Source organism: Oreochromis niloticus, linkage group LG11, assembly GCF_001858045.2.
Source record: "Oreochromis niloticus isolate F11D_XX linkage group LG11, O_niloticus_UMD_NMBU, whole genome shotgun sequence".
Lineage (NCBI taxonomy): Eukaryota > Metazoa > Chordata > Actinopteri > Cichliformes > Cichlidae > Oreochromis > Oreochromis niloticus.
The window spans coordinates 24053187-24077044 of record NC_031976.2 but is presented as its reverse complement, the minus strand read 5'-3'; the positions used below and the strand labels follow the sequence as shown (position 1 = coordinate 24077044).

General features: G+C 45.0%; 1 protein-coding gene across 5 annotated transcripts in view; it reads right to left on the bottom strand.

Annotated features, from left to right (window-relative positions):
- The window catches only part of pou2f2b (POU class 2 homeobox 2b), a 69732-nt gene extending 46247 nt beyond the window's left edge, over positions 1-23485 (bottom strand). For 4 of the 5 annotated variants that reach the window (XM_025911669.1, XM_025911670.1, XM_025911672.1 and 1 more), the window contains exon 1: positions 23404-23485. In XM_025911669.1, the coding sequence (XP_025767454.1) occupies positions 23404-23440 (37 nt within the window). In that variant the 5' untranslated portion in view covers positions 23441-23485. Of the gene's footprint in view, positions 1-2836; positions 4343-23403 lie in introns of those variants that run through there. The other variant, XM_005455518.4, reaches the window with a different exon arrangement.
- Positions 23486-23858: the final 373 nt, after the last annotated feature.

Below are 23858 nucleotides of genomic sequence, written 5' to 3'. Positions count from 1 at the left end.
GGCAGTCTCCAGTCTTCTTGATGTCCCATCATATCATATTATATCATATCATACCAAGCCCTGCACTGTGTGGGAAACCTGCGGTTTCTCCTCTATGTCCCATTAAACTTTCATATACCAGTTAATGCTGATGGCTTCACAAACCACTTTACTACACATACACACGTATACACACAAAGAGTTCACACAGCAGTGGCCATGACCTGTACCTCGACAGACACAATGCCATTAAAAATAGAACAAAACCTGGATCAGTTACAGCAGCTTGCTGTCCAGGTGCAAACAGCCTAACGTGCTTGTTTTATGGTACTGTATATGATGGTCTGTCTGTTTCATGACAGTGAGTGTGTGTCTCTGTGTGTCTGTGTATGCGTGTGTGAGCCCCCACAGGGGTTGTGCATGAGTGCTCGAGGCCTGTTGTAACATGAAAGAGAATCAAAACACAGGGGGCTAAAAAGGGTCAGGTGGGGCTGAGTCTAACACTCCCGCCGTGACCTTTGACCCCACAAAAGGCTCTAACGCCAAGGAGTCAAGGAGCTGCCACCAGTCAAAGAGACAAGTTAACTGAGAGCTCGAGTCAAGAGCCCTACAACTACCCAGAAAGCATTGTGTGCGTCTGTGTGTGTGTGTGTGTGTGTGAGACAGTATTAAAGGCTCTTTGTTGGCAAGTGAAAGCACACTTCTGTGGGTGTGTCCACTCAATCCTAGCATCTTTAATACCCCAAAAAGTTGATTCTGTGCATGTGGATGTGGCGTTTTCAGTGTGAGAGGCATTTTGTCACTCTCATCACTTGGATGAGTAAACAGAATCAACTTTTTGGGATTTCCTTACCTGGATGATTGAGCACGCATCAAGACATCTTTAATACTTTCAGATTAAATCATTCCTGTTGTTTGCTGATATACGGTGAAGAAGCAACTCCTGCTTTAGACCTCAGATGCTGAACTGACCCAGCGCTCCCCTGGCAACAAACCCTCTGAGTTCAGAACGGACAGCACCTCGCGCTATGTTATCAACCTGGAATAAAATCAGCAGAGGACTGTGAATCACGTTATCCTGCCATCTAAGGAATTCAGCAGCCTGTGTACACATCCCATCAGATTGCCTGCTTATTCAGATGCCGGCCCTGGCCTGGGACACTGCAACATAATGGCTCATCCTCGGTTTACTCTCACCTCTCGAGCTCAAACTGGGTTTTCCTCTCCCTCCTCGTTTTTCACTCTGTCATCTGTTCGTACTTTCACCCACTTCTCTCTCGCTCTCTTTCCACATTTTTTTTATCTTGTTCTGACATTCGCCATTTTTCAACGCGTGGAGACCGAAAAAACTCCTCCTCCCCGGTCCCCCGCTCCTTTGCCTCTTCCACCATCCAACTGCTCTCCCCTCTCTTCTCTATGTATCTCTCTAGAGATATGGCAGGTAACAGGTCCCTTTCATCCCTCTACGCTCTTTTTCTCTCCCCTTCTATCACCTATCCCTTCACTGTCACACACTGTGCACTGTTGACTGAGTATGTGGAGTAAAGGGTGAAGCCTGGCGCCTCACAAATCAAATGGGCTTGAACTGATCTGGAAATGAGGGGAGAGCAGGAGACTGGGCCTGTAAGAGCTCACCCACTGGCCAAGGTGCACATGAGACACATTTAACCCAGCTTTTCACACAGGTTTCTCTATGTGTATGCAATAGTTAAGGACTAATGTTTGACCTAATTTTCCTCCTTTTGCATCACTTCCCAAAACAATGCAATCCTCGCAGGACTGGTAAAGAGCTAAGTAGCTGTTGCATGTCTAAGAAACAGTGGATGCTAGACTGAGCAAGAGCTTTCTCACAGCAACACACTGAAGCCGGACTGGCTGCTCCCACCATGCATCCTTTTCTTCCACTTCAGCGCAGATGAAACGCAGACGGCGTTCCCCCTACCCCCACCCCATCCCCCCTTTCCCTGACTCCACACTCCCTCTGCTAGTCTGCTCTCAACCGTGCAGCAGCCCAAGCAATGGGACAGAGAGATGCAATCACTCCAAGTCCATTTCTAGTGGTGTTTACAAAGATGCGATCCTTGCCAGCTAAGCTGGATGGAAGTCTGAGCAAAATCTGAGTCAGGAGAATCAGTAAGGTTCTTCGAGCTCAAAGCCGACCCACTAACAAGTTATTTAGTCTATGTGAATAAAACACAAACACTAAACAGTTGGCTTTGGAATAAAAACGAGTGAAACACAGCGTTTCCATTGCCTCCTCTCGTATGTTGTTACTCCTCCGTGCACCTACTCTCTCCTTCTATCTCCCCCTCTCTCTGCTTCCACCGGCCCAGGAATCGATCTCCGCAGGATCGATAAGTTGGCATGAATATTCCCTGCCTGCCGAGAGTCTAGTTGGGGAGAGTCGGAGGCTGAGGCTCAGGCGCAGGCAGTGGAGAAGAGGGGAAGGACGGTGACGGAGACGGGGAGAGAAAAAATAGCCTACTCGGAAACAGGAACACACGGGCGGCGTGGAAATTAAGCAACACACGGGTGGAGCAGTGGCGCATCGTTTTACAAAACGGAAAGCGAAAAGAAACTGGACGTTTTACGCAATTCATTTTCAATCAGTCTGGACAAAGCAAAGCGCCCGGGACAGCTTCTTCGATTTTTAACAGCCGCCCCGCAAGTGCGGAGGACTGTGTTCAAGCCCTCAGAAGGAGCTCGAGGTGTGTGTGTACGTGTGCAAGTGGGTGTGTGCGCCGCCAGCTCTGCCCGCTGCAAGTGCATCGGCACCGAGCGAGGCAGGCGGGGCGGGTCTCCGCGGCTTGGCCGACATGGAGGAGGTGTAGCAGGGAGAAGAGAAAAAATGTCTTACCGGAGTTGGAGCGGAGAGCCAGAGGGGATTTGAGACGCCAGGCGTTGAGGTCAGGGGTAGCTCTCTGAAACACGAACGGCACCGGCAAAGGAACAAACATGATCTTCCTCCGGCTTCTTGTTTTGATGCAAATAATCTGTCAGATGTACTGTAACAAGCTCTGTCCTCCTCTGAAGCTCCTGCACTTTCGTCCGTTTCTCTGGCAGACAGCTTTTGGACAATATTTGGTATGGAGAGCTCAGAACATTCGCCGTTAGGTGTGTACACATGTAGCCCCAGCTGCGCACTTTATTTACATCTGTAGACTGGTGCTCGGCTTTTGTTTTGGTGTAAATGTGCATAGAACATAGTATTTCTATTTAGATATATATATATTTATGTAGGATGGTCCCTTGAGTGCAGCAGTTATCTTACAGTCCAGACCAACACACAGACGGACAGAGCGGAGATCAGAGCTCACTTCTACAGGCTACAGGAAAAGTTGTGTTACAATTGCAGGCCTATTGTAAGTAAGCTTTGATAATAATAATAAAAACACACAAGTCTGCGTGTCACCTGTCTGTCGTCGATGCACCTGCGACTCTCTGTTACCTTTGCTCTGCTAAATCGTTTTCCTTGAGTAAACATAGAGGCCCGGGATCTTATTTTATCCCCCCACACTCCTCTCTCGCTCCTCACCAGTTATCGTTTCCTGTAGGTGTGAGGCATGAGAACAGTCGCTAGCCTATTCCTGTAGCATCACCGGCCGGGCTTGGCTTTGGTATTCGCTTTGCAGTTTAAAACAGCACAACAAGGACGCATATCAACGCGCTCGACAGTGGAAAAAACAAGGCCAGCAGAGTTAGAAAGTCTTATTTGGATTTCTGCACTATTTGGTTTGGTCTATACTGTATTTGGTCTCTAGCTGCACGCGCTCCTTCTCTTCTTCCCTTTGCATGAAGGCTACATGTAAGACATTCATCCGCGTGGGCAAAAAGCGGCGACTCGCGCGTTTTTTCTTCTTCTTTAAATTAAAACAGCTTCATTAAAGGCATCCAAATAAACAAGTGGGACAAAAAAAGGCTGAACGGACACAAACACACACGCGCACACACACATATACACACAAACACAACGCGCGCGCGCGCTTGGCCCTGACGCTCCTCCTCCCTCGCTCTCTGTCACAAGGCAGTAATTAAAACGCAATCAATCGATAGATAAATAAATAAATAAATACAGCGGGTAAATAAATAATAAAAAAAATCAGACTAAAACCCGAAAAAAAATCCAAACGGAAATAAGAAAGCGTATCTACTGAAATCCGAATTATGGTGTCGCGTTTTATCGGAACACTTGCCTATCTCCGTCCATCCGTCTGTGTGTCTGTTTTTGTCTGTCTGTTTGTCCCCGATATTATTTGGGAACCCCAACAGCTCATTCGACCCGGCTCCCTCCAGGATTGTAGCGATCTGCCACTAGGCTGGCCGCAACATTGAGGCGAGAGAGGACCCGCTACTACTCACACATCACCACCACCCCACCCCGCACCTCCCTCCATCCCTCAATCCCTCCCTCCTGCCTCCCACCCACCCACCACCGCCACCCCCACCAACCACCCCATCTCCCTCGTTTTCACTACCGCTGCAAAGGGTATCCTGTATTGATTTCTGGATTTTTCCCCCCTCTTAATAATACCGGCTATAATGATGCCAATGGTGATCAGTGCATTACTGCCGGCCTCCTTGGGTAGGGATGAAGACCCGATAAGAGAATCCATGGATACCTATAGGTGCTTAGTGCTAATACCTGCCAGGATACCCAGCATGCACGCAATTAAGTCATCACATCACTGCTGCGTTTAATAAGCCCTCCTGAGCGGCGGAGGGTCTATCGTTATTCAGATAGACAGAAAGACAAGAGCGACCACTGCTGTTCCAGGCATGAGAAAATATGAAGCAGACTGAAACACAGTGCAGGCTATAAACTCAGTGAGATAAGAGCAGCATGTGCATGCATAAGTGCTTGCATTTGAGTTTGCAGGCAGGATACAATGACAACAACAAGAACAACAATAAAAAATAAAGAACAAGAGAGCCCAGGTGTCAGGGGACGAGCTCCTCCATTACAAAGGTGATCACCAGCAGCCCTTCTTCCACGCATGCCGGCCTCCCTTCTGCCCTCTCCCACTCCCGGGCTCCCGACATGTTACATGCTGTCAATTACAGGCCAACATCAGTCAACGCCGCGCGCTTACACGCCAGATTATTGTCGATATGGATTTTTAAATAGAAAAATCTATACGTTAAACATTGTAGTCAATACGGGCAAATCGATAGGAATGAGCGAGCTCTTGCTCCTGTTGGGCCTGAGAGCCTCATCCCGCAGGACTGTTTATGCCTGCTCACTTAATGCTGTGGGCGATTAGGCCCGTTTTAATGGAAACTGCACGTGCAATAAATTACTTTCCCATCATCACCAGACTTGTCATTTACTCAGTCATCAGCAGACAGCCATATTGCCAAGAAATGTGAGCTGCACACTAAAACTGGCATATTCCTAATTATGAAAAATGTGTCATCCTCTGTAGTAGACAACCTGGTTTTATTGTCCTTCTCCCTCTGCTTCACATATGACAGATGACATCCGCAGATCCAATGAGGGAGAGGAGGAGAGGGAAGAGAGAGAAGAACGGGAGACATGGGGAGCAAGGAAAGGAGGAAGGGGAGAAGTAGAAAAGTGGAAAACTGAGAAAGAGGAGTAAGGTGGCAGGGTAATGAGAGGGAAGGAGGAGATGGGAGGTGAGGCAGCAAGAAGAGAGAGGAGGAAAGAAGGAGGGAAGGGCGAAGTGACTAGTTGTCCTTCAAAGACCCCCTTCTCTCCACAAAGGGAGCCATGCGCGCCCCCTTTCCCTCCTCCCCGCACTCCTTCCAGACAAAAGCAATTATTTCTTGTAGAATGTAGTGTGGTTGTGCGCGTCTGTGGAAGAGAGGGATGGAGGGAGGGTGTGTGAGATTGAAGGAGGGGAAAATAAGATGGTGTTGGAGGGGTGAGGAGGATGAGGGGGTGAGGAGGGAGGGGGAGGGGTGCTAACACATACAGCATCCATCCATTTGTCCTCCATGCGCTCTTCTTACCAAACTCTTCTTTTTCTTCCTCCTGACGCGGCCACAAAGACACAGAAAACTATCAACAAGGCAGTCACACATATAAAAACACACCGCCGTTAAAACACCTGCTTGGATTTCAGGTATTCAGATGAGCGCATCTCCTTATTCTGCAGCACACGCGGAAAACTTTAAAGGGAAGAAACAAACTCTCGTGTCCTCTCGCTGAACGTCTTTCACACAAATTCAGGCATGTGCAGAATTTCGATTTTTCCCTCTATTAAAGTTATTTTCCCTCATCATGTCTACACAGGTGCAAACTGTTTGACAGGTAAAATAAGCACAGAATATAGAGGCTTCGCTACCTGGCCATCTGTCTGGGACTGACCACCTGAATTCAGCAAACCGCCCCCTCCGTGTGTTCCTTGCTTGGTGCCTATGGGGCCCCCGCAGCGAGGTGGGCTCTACAGTTTCAGTCCCCAAGGGACGTAGTGAGACCCACAACCCCAAAGAGAGAGAAAGAGATAGGGAGAGAGAGCTCCCCTGAGGGGCCGCTCCAGCCAATAACCCCTGCTGGACCGCTTTCATTGAAGGCCCATGGTCCTGATTGTCCACCTCCCTCCCTATCAAGCCTCCCAATCCATACAGAGATATATAGCTGGTTCCATTGTTTTCTGGGCTGTATCTTTGCCCTGCTGTATTGAAAAATGCTCTTCCAAAATTGTCTCTTTCTCTCTCTCTCTCTTTTGTTTTGCTTCTTTTTTTTCAGGGACAAATACTGTAATGGATGTAATATTGGAAAGCGGGAACTGAAAATAAAGTTTAGGAATTGAGATTTAGCTGCCGAATGATTCTTTTTAATAACCAAAAAAAGTATAAATGTGTTTTTCCCTTTAAATTACAAAATAAATTAGACTTCTGCTTGCAGTGTACTGCACTGGATTTGCAGGTTTTTTTGCATTACATAATGTCTGCACTATACTTTCAGAATTTATTACATTTGCTAAAATCATACATATATGGACTTGTCATGATGCCACAATATTGATATATGTCGTCAGGTAAATTTATAAACTACTGCTAATGGAGAAAATACACTGTTAATAGGTAAACACACTTCTCTGTTCATCACAGCTACTCCCCACAATTATTTAATAAGTGAAATATTGAAAAAAATCAAGCATTTAAAAAACTCCTGAATCACTCTTTTCAAAACTTATTAAATATTAGTGGATTTAATTAGACAACATCTCCCATGAAAACAGAAAATATCAAACTAATAGATCAAATAAGGGAATCTATATAATCTATTTAAAATTCTTTTTCCTTCCAGCGTTTTTCTTTAACACAAATCAGTTTGTTTGCAGCTGATACTCTGCCTTACGTAGTTTTCCCCACCTACAGTAGTCACAAGCAGATTTATTCATAGAAAGCAATTTGTTCAATTTCTCTCCACAAAATGTTTTCCGTGTCATGTGCTGTAGGTCAGGATGTGGCATGAAAAATGTATCCAATCAGAAAAAGCCAAAGTATCCTTAGGCTACACATTAGTCACAACACGGACCATTCATTAGTCATATTGTTTATTGCACTCTTGGTAATTGCCTGTTCTTCATTTTGAATGATTGATTTGACTGGCTGGAAACAGTTTGAATATTGAACATGATTTTTTTAGTTTTTATTATAAATGATGAAGCAGAAGAAAAGTTCTAACCACAAAAAAAACCCCAAATCCTTTTCCTCGGTGAAACGGTTCGTACTGATCACACGGGATGTGTGTGTGTGTTTGTGCTCACGCGCCGCTCCGCGTGTGTGACCCCGGCTCATCCGAGGGTGTTCGCGGCCATGTCACGGTCGTAGTTAAATGGTGATGTCATGTTGACAAACGAGCTGGTCGAATTAAATTCTCACTCATCAATAACGGCGTCGGTTGGGAATCAATAGGAGGCCAACGGTGGCGTTACTGGCTCTGTCAGCGGCCTAACAAGGCCCTATTAGAATGGACAACGCTCCCTCTCTCTCTCTCTCACTGTCGCCTTGTCCCGTCTCATCCGGGCAGCGCGAGGCGTCAACACACTCCTCTCATATCCTCTCCGTGCACACACACATCAATAACAGATGGCAAAATGTAATATTCACATAATGCCATGCTCTGACATGATGTATAGATTTGTCAAGATAATATGGATATGATGCATGGGCTTTTATGAGGTTTGTTTTCTTGGTGTCTTTGTCAGTGCGTGTGTTGGCGAGTGGGTGGGCAGGTATTGTTTGTGCATCTTGGTTAGTGCCAGTGTGTGGGAAGGCAAGATGTGGTGCGGGCTTTGGATCCTAACTGCAGAGTTCACATCCAACCAAGATTCAATCAATCCAAGAAGATACACACATACAGGTGTGGAAGAAGAAGAAGAAGTGAGCTGTGTGTGTGTGCACAAGTCAAAGTCACACACACACACAAAAAAGTCCCAAATGAGAATGGTAAAACTTCACACGCACACTCACGTACACAGATACACGTATGTCGAAGCAGAAAATACACACAGCCTCACAGAAACGATGACTGTACACCACAATCTCCAGCCCTCCGCCTTCCGTTCTCGCTTTCCTCGAGCGAACAAGCAGCTGATCCAGCTAAAGCCCGTGTTCTTTCTGTATTCCTTGTCTTTTTTATTAGTTTTTATTAACTTTGCCTCCTCTCTCTGTCAGCACTCTCAATAATCAATGCTGATATATTGCCAATATCCAGCTCGGTCCCTCATGCCATCTTTCACAGAGGCTCCGTTATTGGGGGAGATTGGCCCAATAATAATGATATTTATAATAGATATTTATTATCTGGGTTTGTGGCAGGGCTGTGGAAGCCCCCTGCTGAAAACTTACATGCACGCAGGCACATAAACGTATACACACAAACGCGTGCGCGCGCGCACACACACAGTCTCGCTGGGGCTCTTTAATTTACACTGGTAATATCAGCCGATTATGCCCCACACAGATAGTGTAGGGTTATCGGCAGAGTTAACACACAGTGGCTGCAATGTATTCACTCCACATTATAGAGTCCACTGCACCTGCATGTGTGTATGAGTGTGTGTGGAGAGCTGAAGGTCCACCTTTGGCAGCCTACCGGCACTGAGCGGTGTTTAGAAGCCAAGGGAGGGTTGATGGGATGGGTCAAGATTCAAGCAGTGCTTGGTCAGGGGAGGGGATACAGGAGAGAGGGGACTGGACAATCTGGCCTCTCGCCCTCTCCACCCCTCCTTCTTCTCCACACACAGACACACACACACACACACAATCCAACCCCCCAGGCCTCATCTACACCCCCTCCATCTCCCTGCATCCCTCCAGTAGCCAGGGCCCCAGACGGTAATCCACCCCAGTGCTCCTCATCCTTTCATGTATTGATTTCCTCTCCTGCGCCACGGTTACATGTCGCACCCACGTCATTGGGTCTCGGCTGCTTCTGCTCCCACCCCCTCCCCTCTCTGCCTCACCCATTACCCCACCCTTACACTTACCCTCTCCACCCCCCACCATCTTCAACAACAACTAAAGGGCTGGGTTGCGGGATGGGGAGGTTAGGGAAGGGAGGAAAAAAGAAAAAAAAAGAGTGAGAGTGGACTAAAGGGAGGAAAAAGAGGGCAGATAAAGCACTGCAGTATTTCAGTAAAGCAACCAGCATTTTACAGGGATAGAAACAAACAGGAGAGGATGGAGAGAGAAATAACAGGAAAAAAAAATCTGCCCCTGGGGGCTGCAGAGGATATTGTGGAAATTATCAGAGTGCGACACACGCTCGAAGTCCACAGTGAGAGATTTATTTCGAATTTGTCTTTGACAGTGAAATTCATCACTGAGTAGGCCTGTATCTGCTCTAATTTTATAGACGCATTTGGATGAACACGAGGAGCCAGAGTCCCAATTTGTGAGAGATAAATCTGAAATTCATTAGCGGAGCTGCGACGACCGCTTTATCAATCAGTTAGTCAGTGGGCAGAAAATTAATTGGCACCAATTTAGATAATCGATTAATGATTTTGTCAGTCTCTGAGAAAAAAATGAAACAATCCCATCCTCGGTTTTATTTCCTTATGAGCTGAGCAGCTTTGAGTTTGAGACTTTCTGCCACGTTTCATTGTTTACCAAGAAGAAATATCCAAAGTCTATCAATTCAAACTCCATCAGGTATAAAGTTGGAGCTGTTGTCTTTTTCCACAAACCTCTGGTATGAGTTTGCATTTTTTAGGCCCTGTGTGATTAGTGTGTGCAGAAAAGTCGTGTGTGTATGTGTGTCATCCCCCAGTGAACGGATGAAGTATGTATGAGACTGCAGGCTGGGAGTACGACAGGTCAAGGTTATGTTTTGAGTGTGTGTTGGACGAAGTGGTGTCGGTCCGTCTGGCGGATTGTGTGAGAGGTGTGTGTGCGTGCAAGGACAGCATCAGTGCTTGTGCGTGTGAGTGCAACACCTTGTGTGAGAATCTGCCCTGATCATATATGTGTATGTGTGCTGAGAGGGACATATTGTGTGTGTTTGATGTGGTTTTGTGTGCTGAGTCCGCAGGTTCCTACTTCTCATCTAAAAGAGAAGTCAGTAGCGGTGACCATCAGGCGCTTTGAGTCTTACTGTCCACGGGCGCCTCCGGGTGTGTTTGTATATGCGTAATCTAAAACAAGGAAAGCCACATATTAATGTATCCGAGTGTTTTTAAACTAGCCTTTGTGTGTGTATGTGTGTGTGTGTGTGTGAGTGAGTGAGTGAGAGAGAGCGTGTGTGCTGTCAGGCCATCCCTATCCCTATCATCAGGGCAAACACAGGCCCCATCACTACAAAGCAAACAGCGGTTCAGCCCAGGGTATGCATTTTAAACACTTTATCTCCCATTGTTTAGCCAGCACTCACTCCTCTCAACCCTGAAATGTGTTATTTTACATTTTCTGCAGATGCAAACTGCAGACAGAAAATCTAAACACAGAATGGTTAATCAAAACTGTCACTGCCGCCTTTACCATCATAATAACGCAGCTATTAAAGCGCACTCTTTAAAACATCCTGCGTTTAATGCCACTGCAGAGGGGCATTACATCATCTTGACAACAGTAGTGATATTGAAGTTTTTCTCCCACTGTTGCTGACAATAGTTTGCTTGCCTTTTGAAAGCACTTATCTTAAGTGGATCAACGCAGAGTAAATTGTAATTGCAACGCAGTAATGCTACATACGGTCCATATATTGTGTGCTGTGCAAGGCACTCAACTGCACGCTGAGACAGAAAAGCAGCAAATGACTTTAGAAAAGGTTAGCACAATTTGGTCAAGTACAGAGGCTATAAAAAGAAAATGCTATCAACTGAATGTCTGAATTTGAGCTTCAACACTTAAGCCAAGAAAAGGTCAAACACACACACGCGCGCACGAGCAGACACACACAAATATATAAACACATACATGTTATCGAGCATGCGCCGGAAGAATTCATCGTTTACTTCACATCGAGCTCTCGCACACGCATACACATTCAAGCGTGCGTGTGAGCGCAGACACACGCACCCACACAGAGACTCGGATACAGCCAATTAGGTCCACCACCTTCAGAGAAACACCAGTGGGCATGTAAGATTCGGAGTCCAGCGGGCCTCTAAAACCTAACACAGTCATAAGCCAGAAATAACACACACACACGTCTCCAGTAGGCTCTGCAGACCGTGTGAAATAGCAAGGCAAAGACAAAACACTCCATTCTATCTCTGACATTTCCAATATCTGTCTATCCCTCATAAACCTTTGTTCACCCATAAAGTGACTCATTCTTCACAGATGAACATGTTCCATCCAGGCGGCTACCAGGCTGGCAGTCGTTACTGCCAGTCGTTCCTGACGCTTGTTATAATTACAAAATTATTGATTCCCTTTACATTTCACAGATTTTTGGCAGGAGGTTCTAAAGATAAATTGATTTAAAATCCCCATTACGCTGTGTAGAAACGCTTTAATGCTTTAAAAATAGTTTGATTGCGGAGCTATCCGTGTTTTCTTGCGCCTTTTGTTTCTACACTGCATGTATACACCCGTATTGTGTGTGCGTGTGTATTTTATTTAACTCGACTTCCCCTTAAAGCTCATAACTCTGTTTTCTCCTCCTCACCTCCTGCTCTTTGTCTCTCACTCTGTTAATTCACTACGCTGTCACCGGTCAGTGTATTTACCTAACGCCAGTCTCTCCCCCTTTCCCTCTTCCCTCTCTCCTCTCCCTTCCTTCTCGTCTCAATCCTTTCCTCCATCTCTGCCCCTGCGAACGGTGAGACTGTGTGAGTAAGCGTGCAGGAGATTTAGAGCGGGGATCAATAAGAAATTTAAAAATCAATGCACTTAGCGCCAGGAAATCAATGGGCCTAATCGGGATGCCAATCGGCCCAGTCAAAACAATTAAGAGGGAAGAAAAATGTTTAACAACCTCCTCTTGCTTACATAGACACAGGGGGGAGCAAGGGAGAGAGTGACAGAGGCCTAAAGAGGAATATCAGAGGGAGACACAGAGGGATGAGATGAAGTGATATATGGGAAGGAAAGGCTCAGGAGAGAGCGCTCAAAGCTTAGACTCAAGGAAAGAGGGATTGGAGGGAGAGGCGGAGAAAGACGGGGAGTGAGGGACACAAATGGTGATAAAGAACCAGTTGGGAGTCATGAAGGACAACAGAGGAGAAAAGGGAAAGTTGACGGATGTGGATGGCGGGGCAGAATTGGATTTTTTTTCTTTTAATCCACTCTTTTTTTGTTTAAATATTCCATAGAAAAGAGAGCTGAGGCTTACAAATAAGGTCACAGTTTGTGATCAGAAACACAAAAAGTAATACCCTCCCTCTGGAAGTGGTGCTATTTGCTTCATCAAAGGCTCCAAAACCGGGCCGCTCCCTGTGGTCAGACACAGAACAGCGCAGCACTCATCCTCACCAAGACAGCCAATCAAGCGACAGCCGGACTCACGAACAGCCAACACTTCCAAATCAAGCGACATCAAAAGAGAGGACATTGTGCTCCCCGTCGAAGCGTCCAATCGCACTGAATGTTTGTCAGCGCGGGCGCCCAATGAGGGAGCTGCGGCTGAGTGCGGGAAACAGCAGAACGGCTTGGCGGTTTGTGGTAGGGGGGCTAATTTGGGGTCAATCAATAGATCTCCCCTCTCTCTATCTTCTGCCTACTCACCACGCTAAAATCAATGGGAAAGCCAACAGTTCCCCGCCCCAGTGTGGATTAGTGAACACACACAACTAATCAGCGAGTCACTGAAACTGACATCTCAGCTATTAACCTATTGATACAGGAGACACATGTTGACCGCGTACACACACATACCACCACATATTCCAGCAGAAACATCTGTGCTGCTGTAATGATGAAGGATATTCCTCATGATGCTCACACCCAAAGAGCCTTTGAAAGTTTCTACAGAGGCGAAAATGTTTTATCTGGTATAAAACACAAAATAAAACATCAATATTCATAAAACTTCATGGCTTTTCTTTGCGTTTTTCAACTACGCCTGCCCCAGAGGCTCAGCAGCAGCAGCAGCAGCAGCAGCAGCGAGCAGAGGTGATAACTATCGCTGAGCACCAACATCCTCAGATCCAGCCGCAACCAAGAGACATTTAAATTTTTTCAGGGCTCTCAGTCCACTAGTCCAACATCCCCTCGCATCAAATCACGCGCCTCTGTGGGATCCCTGGCTTTGAGGGTCAAAGTGGGAGCTCGAAATGACTCAGCTTCACTCTAATTCAGGTGTCAGCCGGCACCGGCCTCCATTAAGGACAGAGGAGCAGTGCGTGTTAGCGAGGGGAAGTGTGCGTTTTTTGCCTGTAACATGGGGGCACTCTGCCAGTTTGGACCGGTGCATACATTTGACGTATAAAAAAACTTTTTTTTAAAAAATAATTGGTTGTCAAAATGCAAACGCGTCTGAAAATTGAGAATTTGATAGGTGATTAGAGAAACATTTCACGCCAAAGCCGATAAGCGATTCAAAACACACCTGTCGGGCATCCCATTAAAGGCAATAAATTGTGCAACTTTAAAGAAAGCATCACTGAGTTTTTTTTATTTGTGTGTGTGTGTGTGTGTGTTGAAACACCTCGCTGAGTCTCCTCAGGAAGATAAAATAATATGTACCTGGCTCTTAAGAGGAGCACTACACAAGGATCATTTTTCAAAAATAACAGCCTGACTAGCTTTCATCCCTTACTTTTGAAAGCCCTCTTGTTTTCTGAGATTGCCTCTCCTTCCTCTGTTACTCCTCCCCTCCCTCCCCATCCCCTCCCCTCTCTGTCATGTTTTAGTTTTCATATGTTGGTTTTGTTCTTCCTCATTTTCCCCTTGTGTAAAAAATGAAAGGCTGAAAATAGGATGAGCGAGGACAGGGAAGGCGGGAGGGGGGGGGGCAAGAGAGAATGAAAGGCAGGAGGCAAAAGCAACGACTGCACATCGGTGAAATCGCTGTCTGCAGTGCCGAGGCTGTTCTCTTCTCTGCACTGACAGTTACAATACAGTCCCAAGCCCCATCCATATACATCATACTCTGAAAACCAAATGTTATCCATAGACAATGCAAAATGGTCCCTTCACCCAGTGTTGAAAGACTGTATACCAATGTGATGGACCCACAGCATGACAAGACGAACAGCATTGATCAGCCACAGGCAGCTGCATAAAAACAGCCTTTAAATCGCATTCAGACATACGAGTTATTTGAAAAGATAAATCCAGCTCATGCATGTTTTTTTGAATTAGTTATCAACCATGCACATTGTAGTGTGACCGGCGCGGGGAAAGCAAGGATAACTGTCTTTCTCCTCCTATCTATTTCTTCTTGCTTCTTGACATCCTTTCAGCAATCCGTTTTCACACGTTAAACGCACAAAGAGAATGGAAGTGAGAGGCGTATGAAGTGGACTGGATTTCCTTCTTGTTGTTGTTGGTTTTTTTCTCTCTTTCCCTCTTTCTTCTCTTCACAGACTTTATTTCCATGGTGGACCCATAGTGATCAGCAGGCAGTCATGGCTTAGCCGACATGATTGTGTGTTTAGGCCTAATCCAAACCTCTTCCTCCACGCTGGGGTGGTTGTGATGGAGATGGAGGGTGAGTAACTTATTGAGAGAGAGAGAGAGAGACATAGAGAGATGGAGAGGGAGAGAAGAAAAAAAGTGTGAAGTTGTATTGTCAAGATGTCCAGGCCAGTCCGGATGCATTGGTTCCATATAACATTCCTATTCCAGCTCAACAGACGGATGCTGCCATTCTGCGAGAACGCAATCCTGATTTCTCGCTTGAGACCCAATATCTGCACCATACAAATAGGGTGAGGATATTGGGGGGGTGTGGAAAGTGATACGCACCAGGAATATGGCTCTTTCTTCTTATCCTGCTCAGCCATATTGATGTTTGTGAGCCTTTCATTGCTCAGCCAAAATGAAGTCTTTCAGGGGCCGGAGCCATTGACAGATTAAGAAAACATATCCTGTTTTGTAGAACATGACAGAAGCTTTCTTGTTATCTGAATAATATGAGCAGTGCTGAGGTGGCACGGAAAGACTGTTTGTGAAACACTGTGTGGTTAAACCCGGGGGTGAAATTACAGCCCACTCTCACTACAAGGAAAAAAAAGACTTTAACTGTGAAACTGAAAGTAGCTTCTCAACCGAAGAAAGAAACGCTCATTATGTTGTCATTTCATTATGTAATTGTTAATGGAAACATCTGTCCATGATTATTCTCCAATATCCACAAGGGAAAACTTCATATTCCTCATTTGGCCCTGAGAGAAAGGCTGGAAATGTCGAGCTATACATGGCAACACAGCCGAACCCTCACACAACAGAGATGAGCTGAAAATGACCAAATCACAGAAAATTGATCACATCCACCAAAATGACGGGGTGACTAAAATTGGTGTGAGCTTTCTTGGGGTTCAAAAAAAAAAATGTTGGCAAATGCTTTCTGACAACCACATTGTAGTTCTCCCAACAAAGAAAAAACGATTTTGAAATGAGCCCTAATGAATTTATTCTGACATTAACTGTGATGGAAACATCTGAGTCAGGCAGACGAGTGGACGGAGCAACGACGCATTCAAAGGCGAGGCCAGGAACGACGAGGAGGTGGCGATGTGGCGCAAAAGAGGATGCGTAGATGATGGCAAAGACAACAAACGCAGCAACAAAAACAAAACAAAAAAATGCTGAAGAAAAGAAGGAGAAAAAAAAGGTGTGCTGCAGTCATCTGGAGTGTGTAAAGGGGTTATGCTGAGAGGTGGCATGTTCAGATGCGATAGACAGAAAGAAGAGGGAGGAGGTGAGTAACAGAGAGGTACAGGGAGAACAATTGATAAAGGGCTGGTAGAGAAGAAGAGATTTAGGATTAAGGAATGAGTGTGGGGTAAAAGGAGGAGGATTAGGGGTTTGGGTGAGAGCAGGACAAAGTAAGAGAGGCGGGGAGGGATGGAGGAGCTGAAACCAGGAGAATGAGAGGCGCGCAGAAAGAGGAAACTGTACAGGGCTTTTGACGGAGAGAGCAGGGATAAAAAGATGTATTTTTCCTGCTTCCTCTGTTGTCCTGCCTTTCCTCTGGGCAACTTCCCGCTGCTCTCCCCCTCTCTGCTGCCTTCCTCCTCTGTCTGACACAGTGGGAAGATAGGTAGGAAACCTAATCGAGCCAGACACGCCGCCTGCTCTCTGCTGACACTCACAGGCAGAGGGGGGCACTACAAATCCTGCTGACCAGCCGAGCCGAGACCCCCACTCCCAACCTCCTCTCTCACCTACCGGCCAGAGCAGCCATCATCATTCGGCACAATAGGGTGGAGGAGATGGGGGTGAGAGGGGAAAGAGATGTGGTCCTGAGATGCTCAATGGGTAACATGACCCAGTAACACTGCCAAGAATTAGAAGTTTGATTCTTGCTGAGAGGAGAGAGACTGAATGAAGCCATCAAGGCAGAGAAGCCACTGAAATCTTTTAATATTGGTAAAAAAAATAAATAAGCATAAACTAATTTACAGTGTTGGGTCTCTCCTAAATTATGCCAATACTTTAATGCTGAAACACTCTGGATCTACTGATTAGATGATTTAAAAAAACAGTTTTGGTAATGACAATATCTCTAATTAGGGAGGCAACAGGATACGAGGTGCTGACTATGAACTGCAGCACGCCAAGTTCAAGTTCAACTTATTCTCCTTCTCTTTCTCCTCATTTCTCCCCTGTCAGAGTCCCCAAATTATAAAATTATGCATTTAAATATTTTCAATAATCTAACAAGAAAAACTATAAAATGTGTGCTGCTTTAAAAAAAAAGGCTCTTAGTATCGCTTCATTTCAGTTCCTCTCTCTTGTAATAACAAACAACAAACCAAACCGAAGCATCATATTAGAGCGTCATCATTTTTTTTAACATATCTATGATTTTAGACTGGATTAGATTATTTTAATTTAAAAAATAATAATAATTTAACCCTGAAATAAACAAAATACAGAAAAGAAGCTCTACATTAAAATAGAGAAATGTATGCCAGGGGCTGATGCAACAGAGCAGATTCTGAGATAAAATGATGGCGCTGTGGTAATGACTCTGCTGTTTAACTTAAAGTGAAGTGACTTTGCACACTCGTGTTGCTCTTTTGCTTTTCCTTTTGTCGTGTCACAGACCTCTTTAGAAGATTTCATACAAAAAAAACACATTCAGCACAGGCTGCTTACACTATACGTGAATGTGTGGATCCACTGAAAATCGCAAAGATTCTGTTTTTGTTTTGTCAGCGACTACTTTTCAGATTAAACTCGAAAGATTTTTTTTTTCTGATAGACAAACTTACATCCTTTGTCAAACTGTATGAACAAAAGCCGCTGATCATGGATGGGTGTGGTAGGATGCCAGGGTGGGAGTACGTCCTGTAGTGTGTGTGTGTGTGTGTGTGTGTGTGGGGAGGCTCTGCTGTGCAGGTAAAAATGAATGAGGGTCAGTGTGTGTGTGTCAGTGGGGGAGTCTGCCTCCCTGGTCATTGTGTTGGGAGAGACAGCCATTACAGACTGACCGTTATGGTGACAAGCAGTGACACACTGAGGCTCCTCTCGGGGGAATTAGCTGTGGACAGACGATGGGATGTGCAAAGGTTGTGTGGACATTGTACACTTGCTGCATTGTCCTTTTTTTTTAACTCTCTATACATTAAGTACTTATGTGGGTACATATGTGATTGTGTTTTTGTGTTGCTGTATAAATACGTGTGTGTGAGTGTGTGTGTCCAAACCAGATAGCACATATTTGCTAATCTGGAGGGGGTAGCTGGAGGAAGGGGGTAGGGTCAGAAGCCGGGGTCAGGTGTTAATTCACTGCTTCAAAAGCAGAGCCAAACACAAAAACCAGGGGAGACCGCAACCGAACAGATCGACCAAAACCACAAGGATATATTCAAGGACCACTGCGGTAACCATGCACCTCTGCTTCTCCCTCCCGCCGACATCCTCTTTAGATTCACCTTCGCTCTCGCTTTTCCTCCCTTCTGTCCTAAATTTCACCTCATTTTTTTCCCATCTCTACCCCTTTCCCCCCCATCCCCTCTCTCTCTAGCTGGTCCAGTATGTGCAGCCTCCTCCCCCAAAAAAGGTCAGTCAGTCTGCAGGGTCATCAGTCTGGGATGAAGCTGAACTTTGACCCTGAGCCCTTGATGTATTCCAACCACAAACCCCGCAGACACACTCGTGTAATGGACATGTGTGGCCTCACAAGAGGCTTGTTTCATTGTGGTCATTTTTGATCAATTTATCACTTTTCTGTTGTCACTTATTGAAGTCCTGTCTGTGCTGGCGAAGCCTCGGTCTGCGCAGCACGGCAGGTTAAGAAAGACAACGACATCGACAAAGTGATCTATTTCGGATGATTAATCCCACCAACATTTATCAGCTAATCGATGCAGCGATGATCGGGAAGTGCCCACTGATTACATTCAACAACCACAACTGATACATGACTATGTTGAGGAGGGAGTGGGGGGGTAAACACACTCATACATGGGAAAGACAGACACTAACCTCCACACATACACACAGAAAAAATCAACCATACACAAATGGAGAGTTTTTGATTTTCCTCTATAGGAACTATAATGAACCACAATAACAATGTGTTCCATAGCTTCTCACAGGTCTTCATGTTTTCTGTGCCAAAGTGTAAAAGTATCCATTCAATTACATTCAAGTAAAACTAAGCAGTGCTGTAGGCACAACAACTATCAACCACATGGTAAAAACAAAGAAATCTTAAATATTTAAAATGCAATTTTGTTCCCAAAACGATGTGAGGAAAAAATAAGCTGAATTCTAACAGAAATTATTAAAACACGTGTTTTGTACTTTGGTGAACATTCAGAGGTGCGAAGTTTACCTACTAGATTAAATCCTAATATTCTGTATACCGGCCTCTGGTCCCTTCGCTTCACAACAGCGATGCATCGTGCAACTGCAATCTTTCCGCCTTAATTGAGAAACTGGCCAAACGACCTTTGACCCAGAGGTCATTAGCGCATTGTGAGCAGGGCCACGGAGAGCCGCCGCACCATTTGGGAGGAGAGTCGTGCGCAGAAAATGGATTATTTTGTATCACCTCTGGTGCCTGATACCGACTGAAGTGGCCCAGTGACCAAAAGAAAAAAGAAAAAAACGTACAGAAAAATGTACATCAAAGCCCACAGGCACGATCGCGCTGTTTACCATCAAACCTGAGCCAATAAACCGTTTATGAAATGAGCTTTGAAGCAGGCTGCATGCACGTTAACATAAACCATAAAATTGAACGTATCGGTTTTGTGGTCTGTTTGAAGTTGATAAGGTGCAGGACAGGGTGTCAGGGTGCCAGCTCACTCCCATTAAATAATATATAAAGTATAAATAAAATCCCCCAGGAACACCCTCCTTTAAAAATGCTAAATGAACAAAATATATATATATTTAAAAGAGAGCGCAGGTTTTATTTTTAAATTTCCATGTGTGTGTAAGATTCCGTATATTTGATTCCTGTTTTTAAAAAAAAAACTTCAGAAAAATGCTAAAACAAAAGCGTTTCCTTTGTTTTTTTTTTTAAAGAAGCACCTACATTTAAACATTTCTTTTTTGCCTCTCACCTATATAATAAAAAACAAATAAAAAAAAATTGGATGCTCAGGTCTCATCCTAAATTACAAATCTCGTCAGAGATATATTCCCATAATCCGAGTGTCGGCTGTGTGCACTGCGCTGGGTGAGCTTACTGATAACACTTCCGTAATTAACAGTTTTTGAACTGCAACACATCGAAATCAGCACACGAGTCTATAACACATTCAAATGTAGATTAAATACGAGGCCTCGTGTTTGAATACGACAGTTACGGTTTCTAAATTTTATTGAACTTTGCTGCATTTTTTTTAAGTTAACTTTGAAATCTAAGTCGAAATAAATTAATGGCTGCCTCTAAACTGCAGGCGTCACATCAGCCTCTCGGTGACTCCCTCTGTACTGGTTTAAAATCAGCTGTGGATTCTAATTTGAATATCGTGCATACGACTTTAACAAGCTGAAGCAACAACTGTGAAAATGACGGTGAAATAAACTCGAATATTTAAATATTCACAGTTTATGCAAAAAAAAGCACAATAAAATTTAAATATTCCCAGAAAAAATATCAAAATTAAATATGAAAATTAACTCATCCAAGAGGAAAAAGCGAGATGAAATCTGAAATATTCAACTGAACAAATATTGTGAGTGCAGCTGAAACGGTTCGGAGGCAGTTTATCTATTTAGCCTAAAACTTTATGCAAAGTTTTCAAATTAAATCGATACTTTTTAAAAGTCTGGGTTTTTAATTCAACCCTATCTTCCCCACATAATAAATTTAAGATATTCACTTTGAATGAAAAATGCAGATAATTGTAATAAGGAAAATCACACATTCTGATAGATGAAGACTACATATTTGACTTTTTAAAGGGCTTTTAATTCTATTCTATTCTATTTTTGTGAAATAATAACAAGGAGGCTACAATTCAAAGTATAATACACTGAATATTAAAAAATTCATTATTATGAGGGGCATTAAGAAAATATAAAATCAAATATTCAAATAAATCTGGACGAATAATTATTAAAATAAGGCGTCTGCATAAATTTAAAATGATAATTAAAAAAGAGAGAAGGCAATGAAAAGAAATAATAATAATAATAAACCTGTATATTAAGATCAGGTGTGAATTAAGTTCTCTTGTCTTGAAAAAAAAAACAGCCTAACTTGTTCCTCGATGCCACAGCTGTGAATATGCAATAAGTCGGAGAGTTTTAATGAGACACGAGTTTCTAAATACGAGACGCAGAAAATGCAAACTGGGTGAAATAAACGAGTGAAACACGTGATTGGTAAATACGAAAAGAAAGTCGCCCCGTTTCTTTGTTTTCTCTTTCAGTGCAGCGGTCTGTGAGGAGAACTGTCGGTTGACCATAACGTGTGTCTTAGTCTCATGGGGTTTAAAGTCATCTGTGCGCTGTGGTTAACACTTCTTCAAACATGCTGGGCCTTTTTTAATATTACGACTTCAGACACAAACACTTCAAACACGTTTCTCTCTCTCTCTCTCTCTCTCTCTCACACACACACACACACACACACACACACACACACACACACACACACACACACACACACACCGAGTGTCACAAGTTGCAAATGACTCCGAGAACTTGAACTCGGCCCTGTCCTTAAGCGCTGAGTTTGAATCTGCAGCAGTAATTACGCAGCTCATTTCTATCCGCTAAAATAAATAAAGAGGCATCAGTGAGATGGATCAAGGCTTGGGACAACGTTTTCAGAAGAAACCTTAAGTCAAGACACGACACTCAGGCCCTAAACAGGATCTGATCACGTTCATATTTTAACGAAGAGCAAAGGTCAAAAAGGAAAGAGGTGTGTGTGTGGAAAACACACCTGAACGAACCCACAGCAGAAGCTGGGGTGTGGATCAGAGCAGGACTGTGCGTAAACAAAATCAACAGCTGACCAAAGAATCGCAGGTATCTGATGATTTGGGGGGAGAGTCGTGCCGGTGGTGTGCTCTATGTGATACCACGCAGAGGCTTTTCCACACGGTGTGAAGTCAAGGTTGCAGCACAGCGGTTTGCCAAATGATCGGCGGGGGCATCGCGCAGCGGCCATGCACAGAGGTAAGCACCGGCTGCTCCTCTCCTCTCCTCTGCCGACTCGAGCCTCCTGCTCGGCCTTATAAAGCCCACAGATCCCCTCCTTTTAATTGATTTTCCCATAATTAACTCAGTCTGTCCATCGATTTCCCTTCGGCGGCGTATCAGCCCCTCGCCACCCTGAGGTGTTTCTGTGCTATGTGCGGTCATTGGGATACCGACGAGCAAATATCGACAACGCTGATTAAAAACCCCACAGCGGGAGAGAATCTGCCTGTAAACTGCTGCCTTACATTATGCACGAATTAAGACACAGGTTGCCCATTAACCGCAGCTGGCCTGCAGTCGCGCTCACACCTGCGTGTGCGGAAAGAGCGCACAAACGAGCCGTGGCCTTTCTTTTTTGTTACAATTATGAGCCAAACAACAAAGAGAATACACAGCGAAGATGAATCAGCGGAACAATGGAGACTGAGTAGAGAAAATTACTGTAGCTGTCTCGATTTCAGCAATAATTTTCCTTCAAGCTCAGACCTACACGGCGGCGTGACGTGCATGAATTCAAATGTGAGGGCTACATTTAAAAAAAATAAATAAAAACGCGATCAGCAACGATGGAAACAAACCACACACACCCCCATCTTTCTGTATTTATGAGACTAACAATGTGCGTAATACTCGCAGACCGTGAAAGCACTGCAGGTGTGCAGCTGCAGCGTGGCTTCCGTATGGGCTATGCATAACACCGAGCACATTCCGAATCAAATATTCCCGCGATAATACAACATGCAGAGCAGGCAAGAAGACACAACGCTATTCGTCCACGGAGCAAAGGAGCAAGGGAGGATAGGAGAGAGAGAGAGGGAGTGAGGGGGAGAGAGAGAGTCGGAACACGAGGGTTGCTCCTGTGAATTAATTTCGTTCTAATCAATAAAAAGAAAGAAAGAAAAAGCCCAGCCCCGCACAAAAAATCATTAGGACCGATATTTCTCTACCCCTCTCTCTTCCCTGCACTGCCTTTCCCCAGGACCCTGCCATGAGGAAAAGTCGGGCTCCCCTGCAAGTGGACAGAAAAAAAACCTCTTGAATTCACACAGAAGAGAAAGATTGTGATGTGAGAAGGTGAGAAGGAGGAAGTGTACAGCACAGCTGAAGACAGTAAAGGGTGAAAAGACACATGGAGGAAAAGAGTTAAGTCCCTGCACTTCCGCCCCTTAGAATAATTTTCTTTTTTTTTCTTTTTTTGTTTTTGTGGGTGTGAAAATTTACCAGTGCTTCCATCGGTGAACGTCTCCATCCCCGCCATGCGAGCAGCCTGTCTGGACAAGAGAGGGATGGAGAGCAAAATGATGGGGGAGAGGAGGATACGGGGGAGGCAGAGGTACGTGAAAGGGGGGCCACTGTGTGTTTGTGTGGAGGGGCAGTTGTTCTGGGTTAGGGGCTCAGCATTAAAGTGAGGGGCTGTGGGTTTGGGGGGGTTAGAGGTGAGGAGAGGGTGGGGTGTTGTCATATGGTAACACCCTAACCTTTTCATGTCCCCCCCCCCCCCCCCCTCTCTCTTCCTCTCTGTGTCCCTGGTTGTCCCTCTTTCTCTCTCCATCCCTCACCCTCGACGTATGTCTCTCAGCGGTTTCCATGGCGACCCGGTGGCTGTGGTGCTGCTGCTGCTGAGGAGAAAGAAGCGCGTGCGTGAGAGAGGGCGAGGAAGCGGGGAGCGAGGCGAG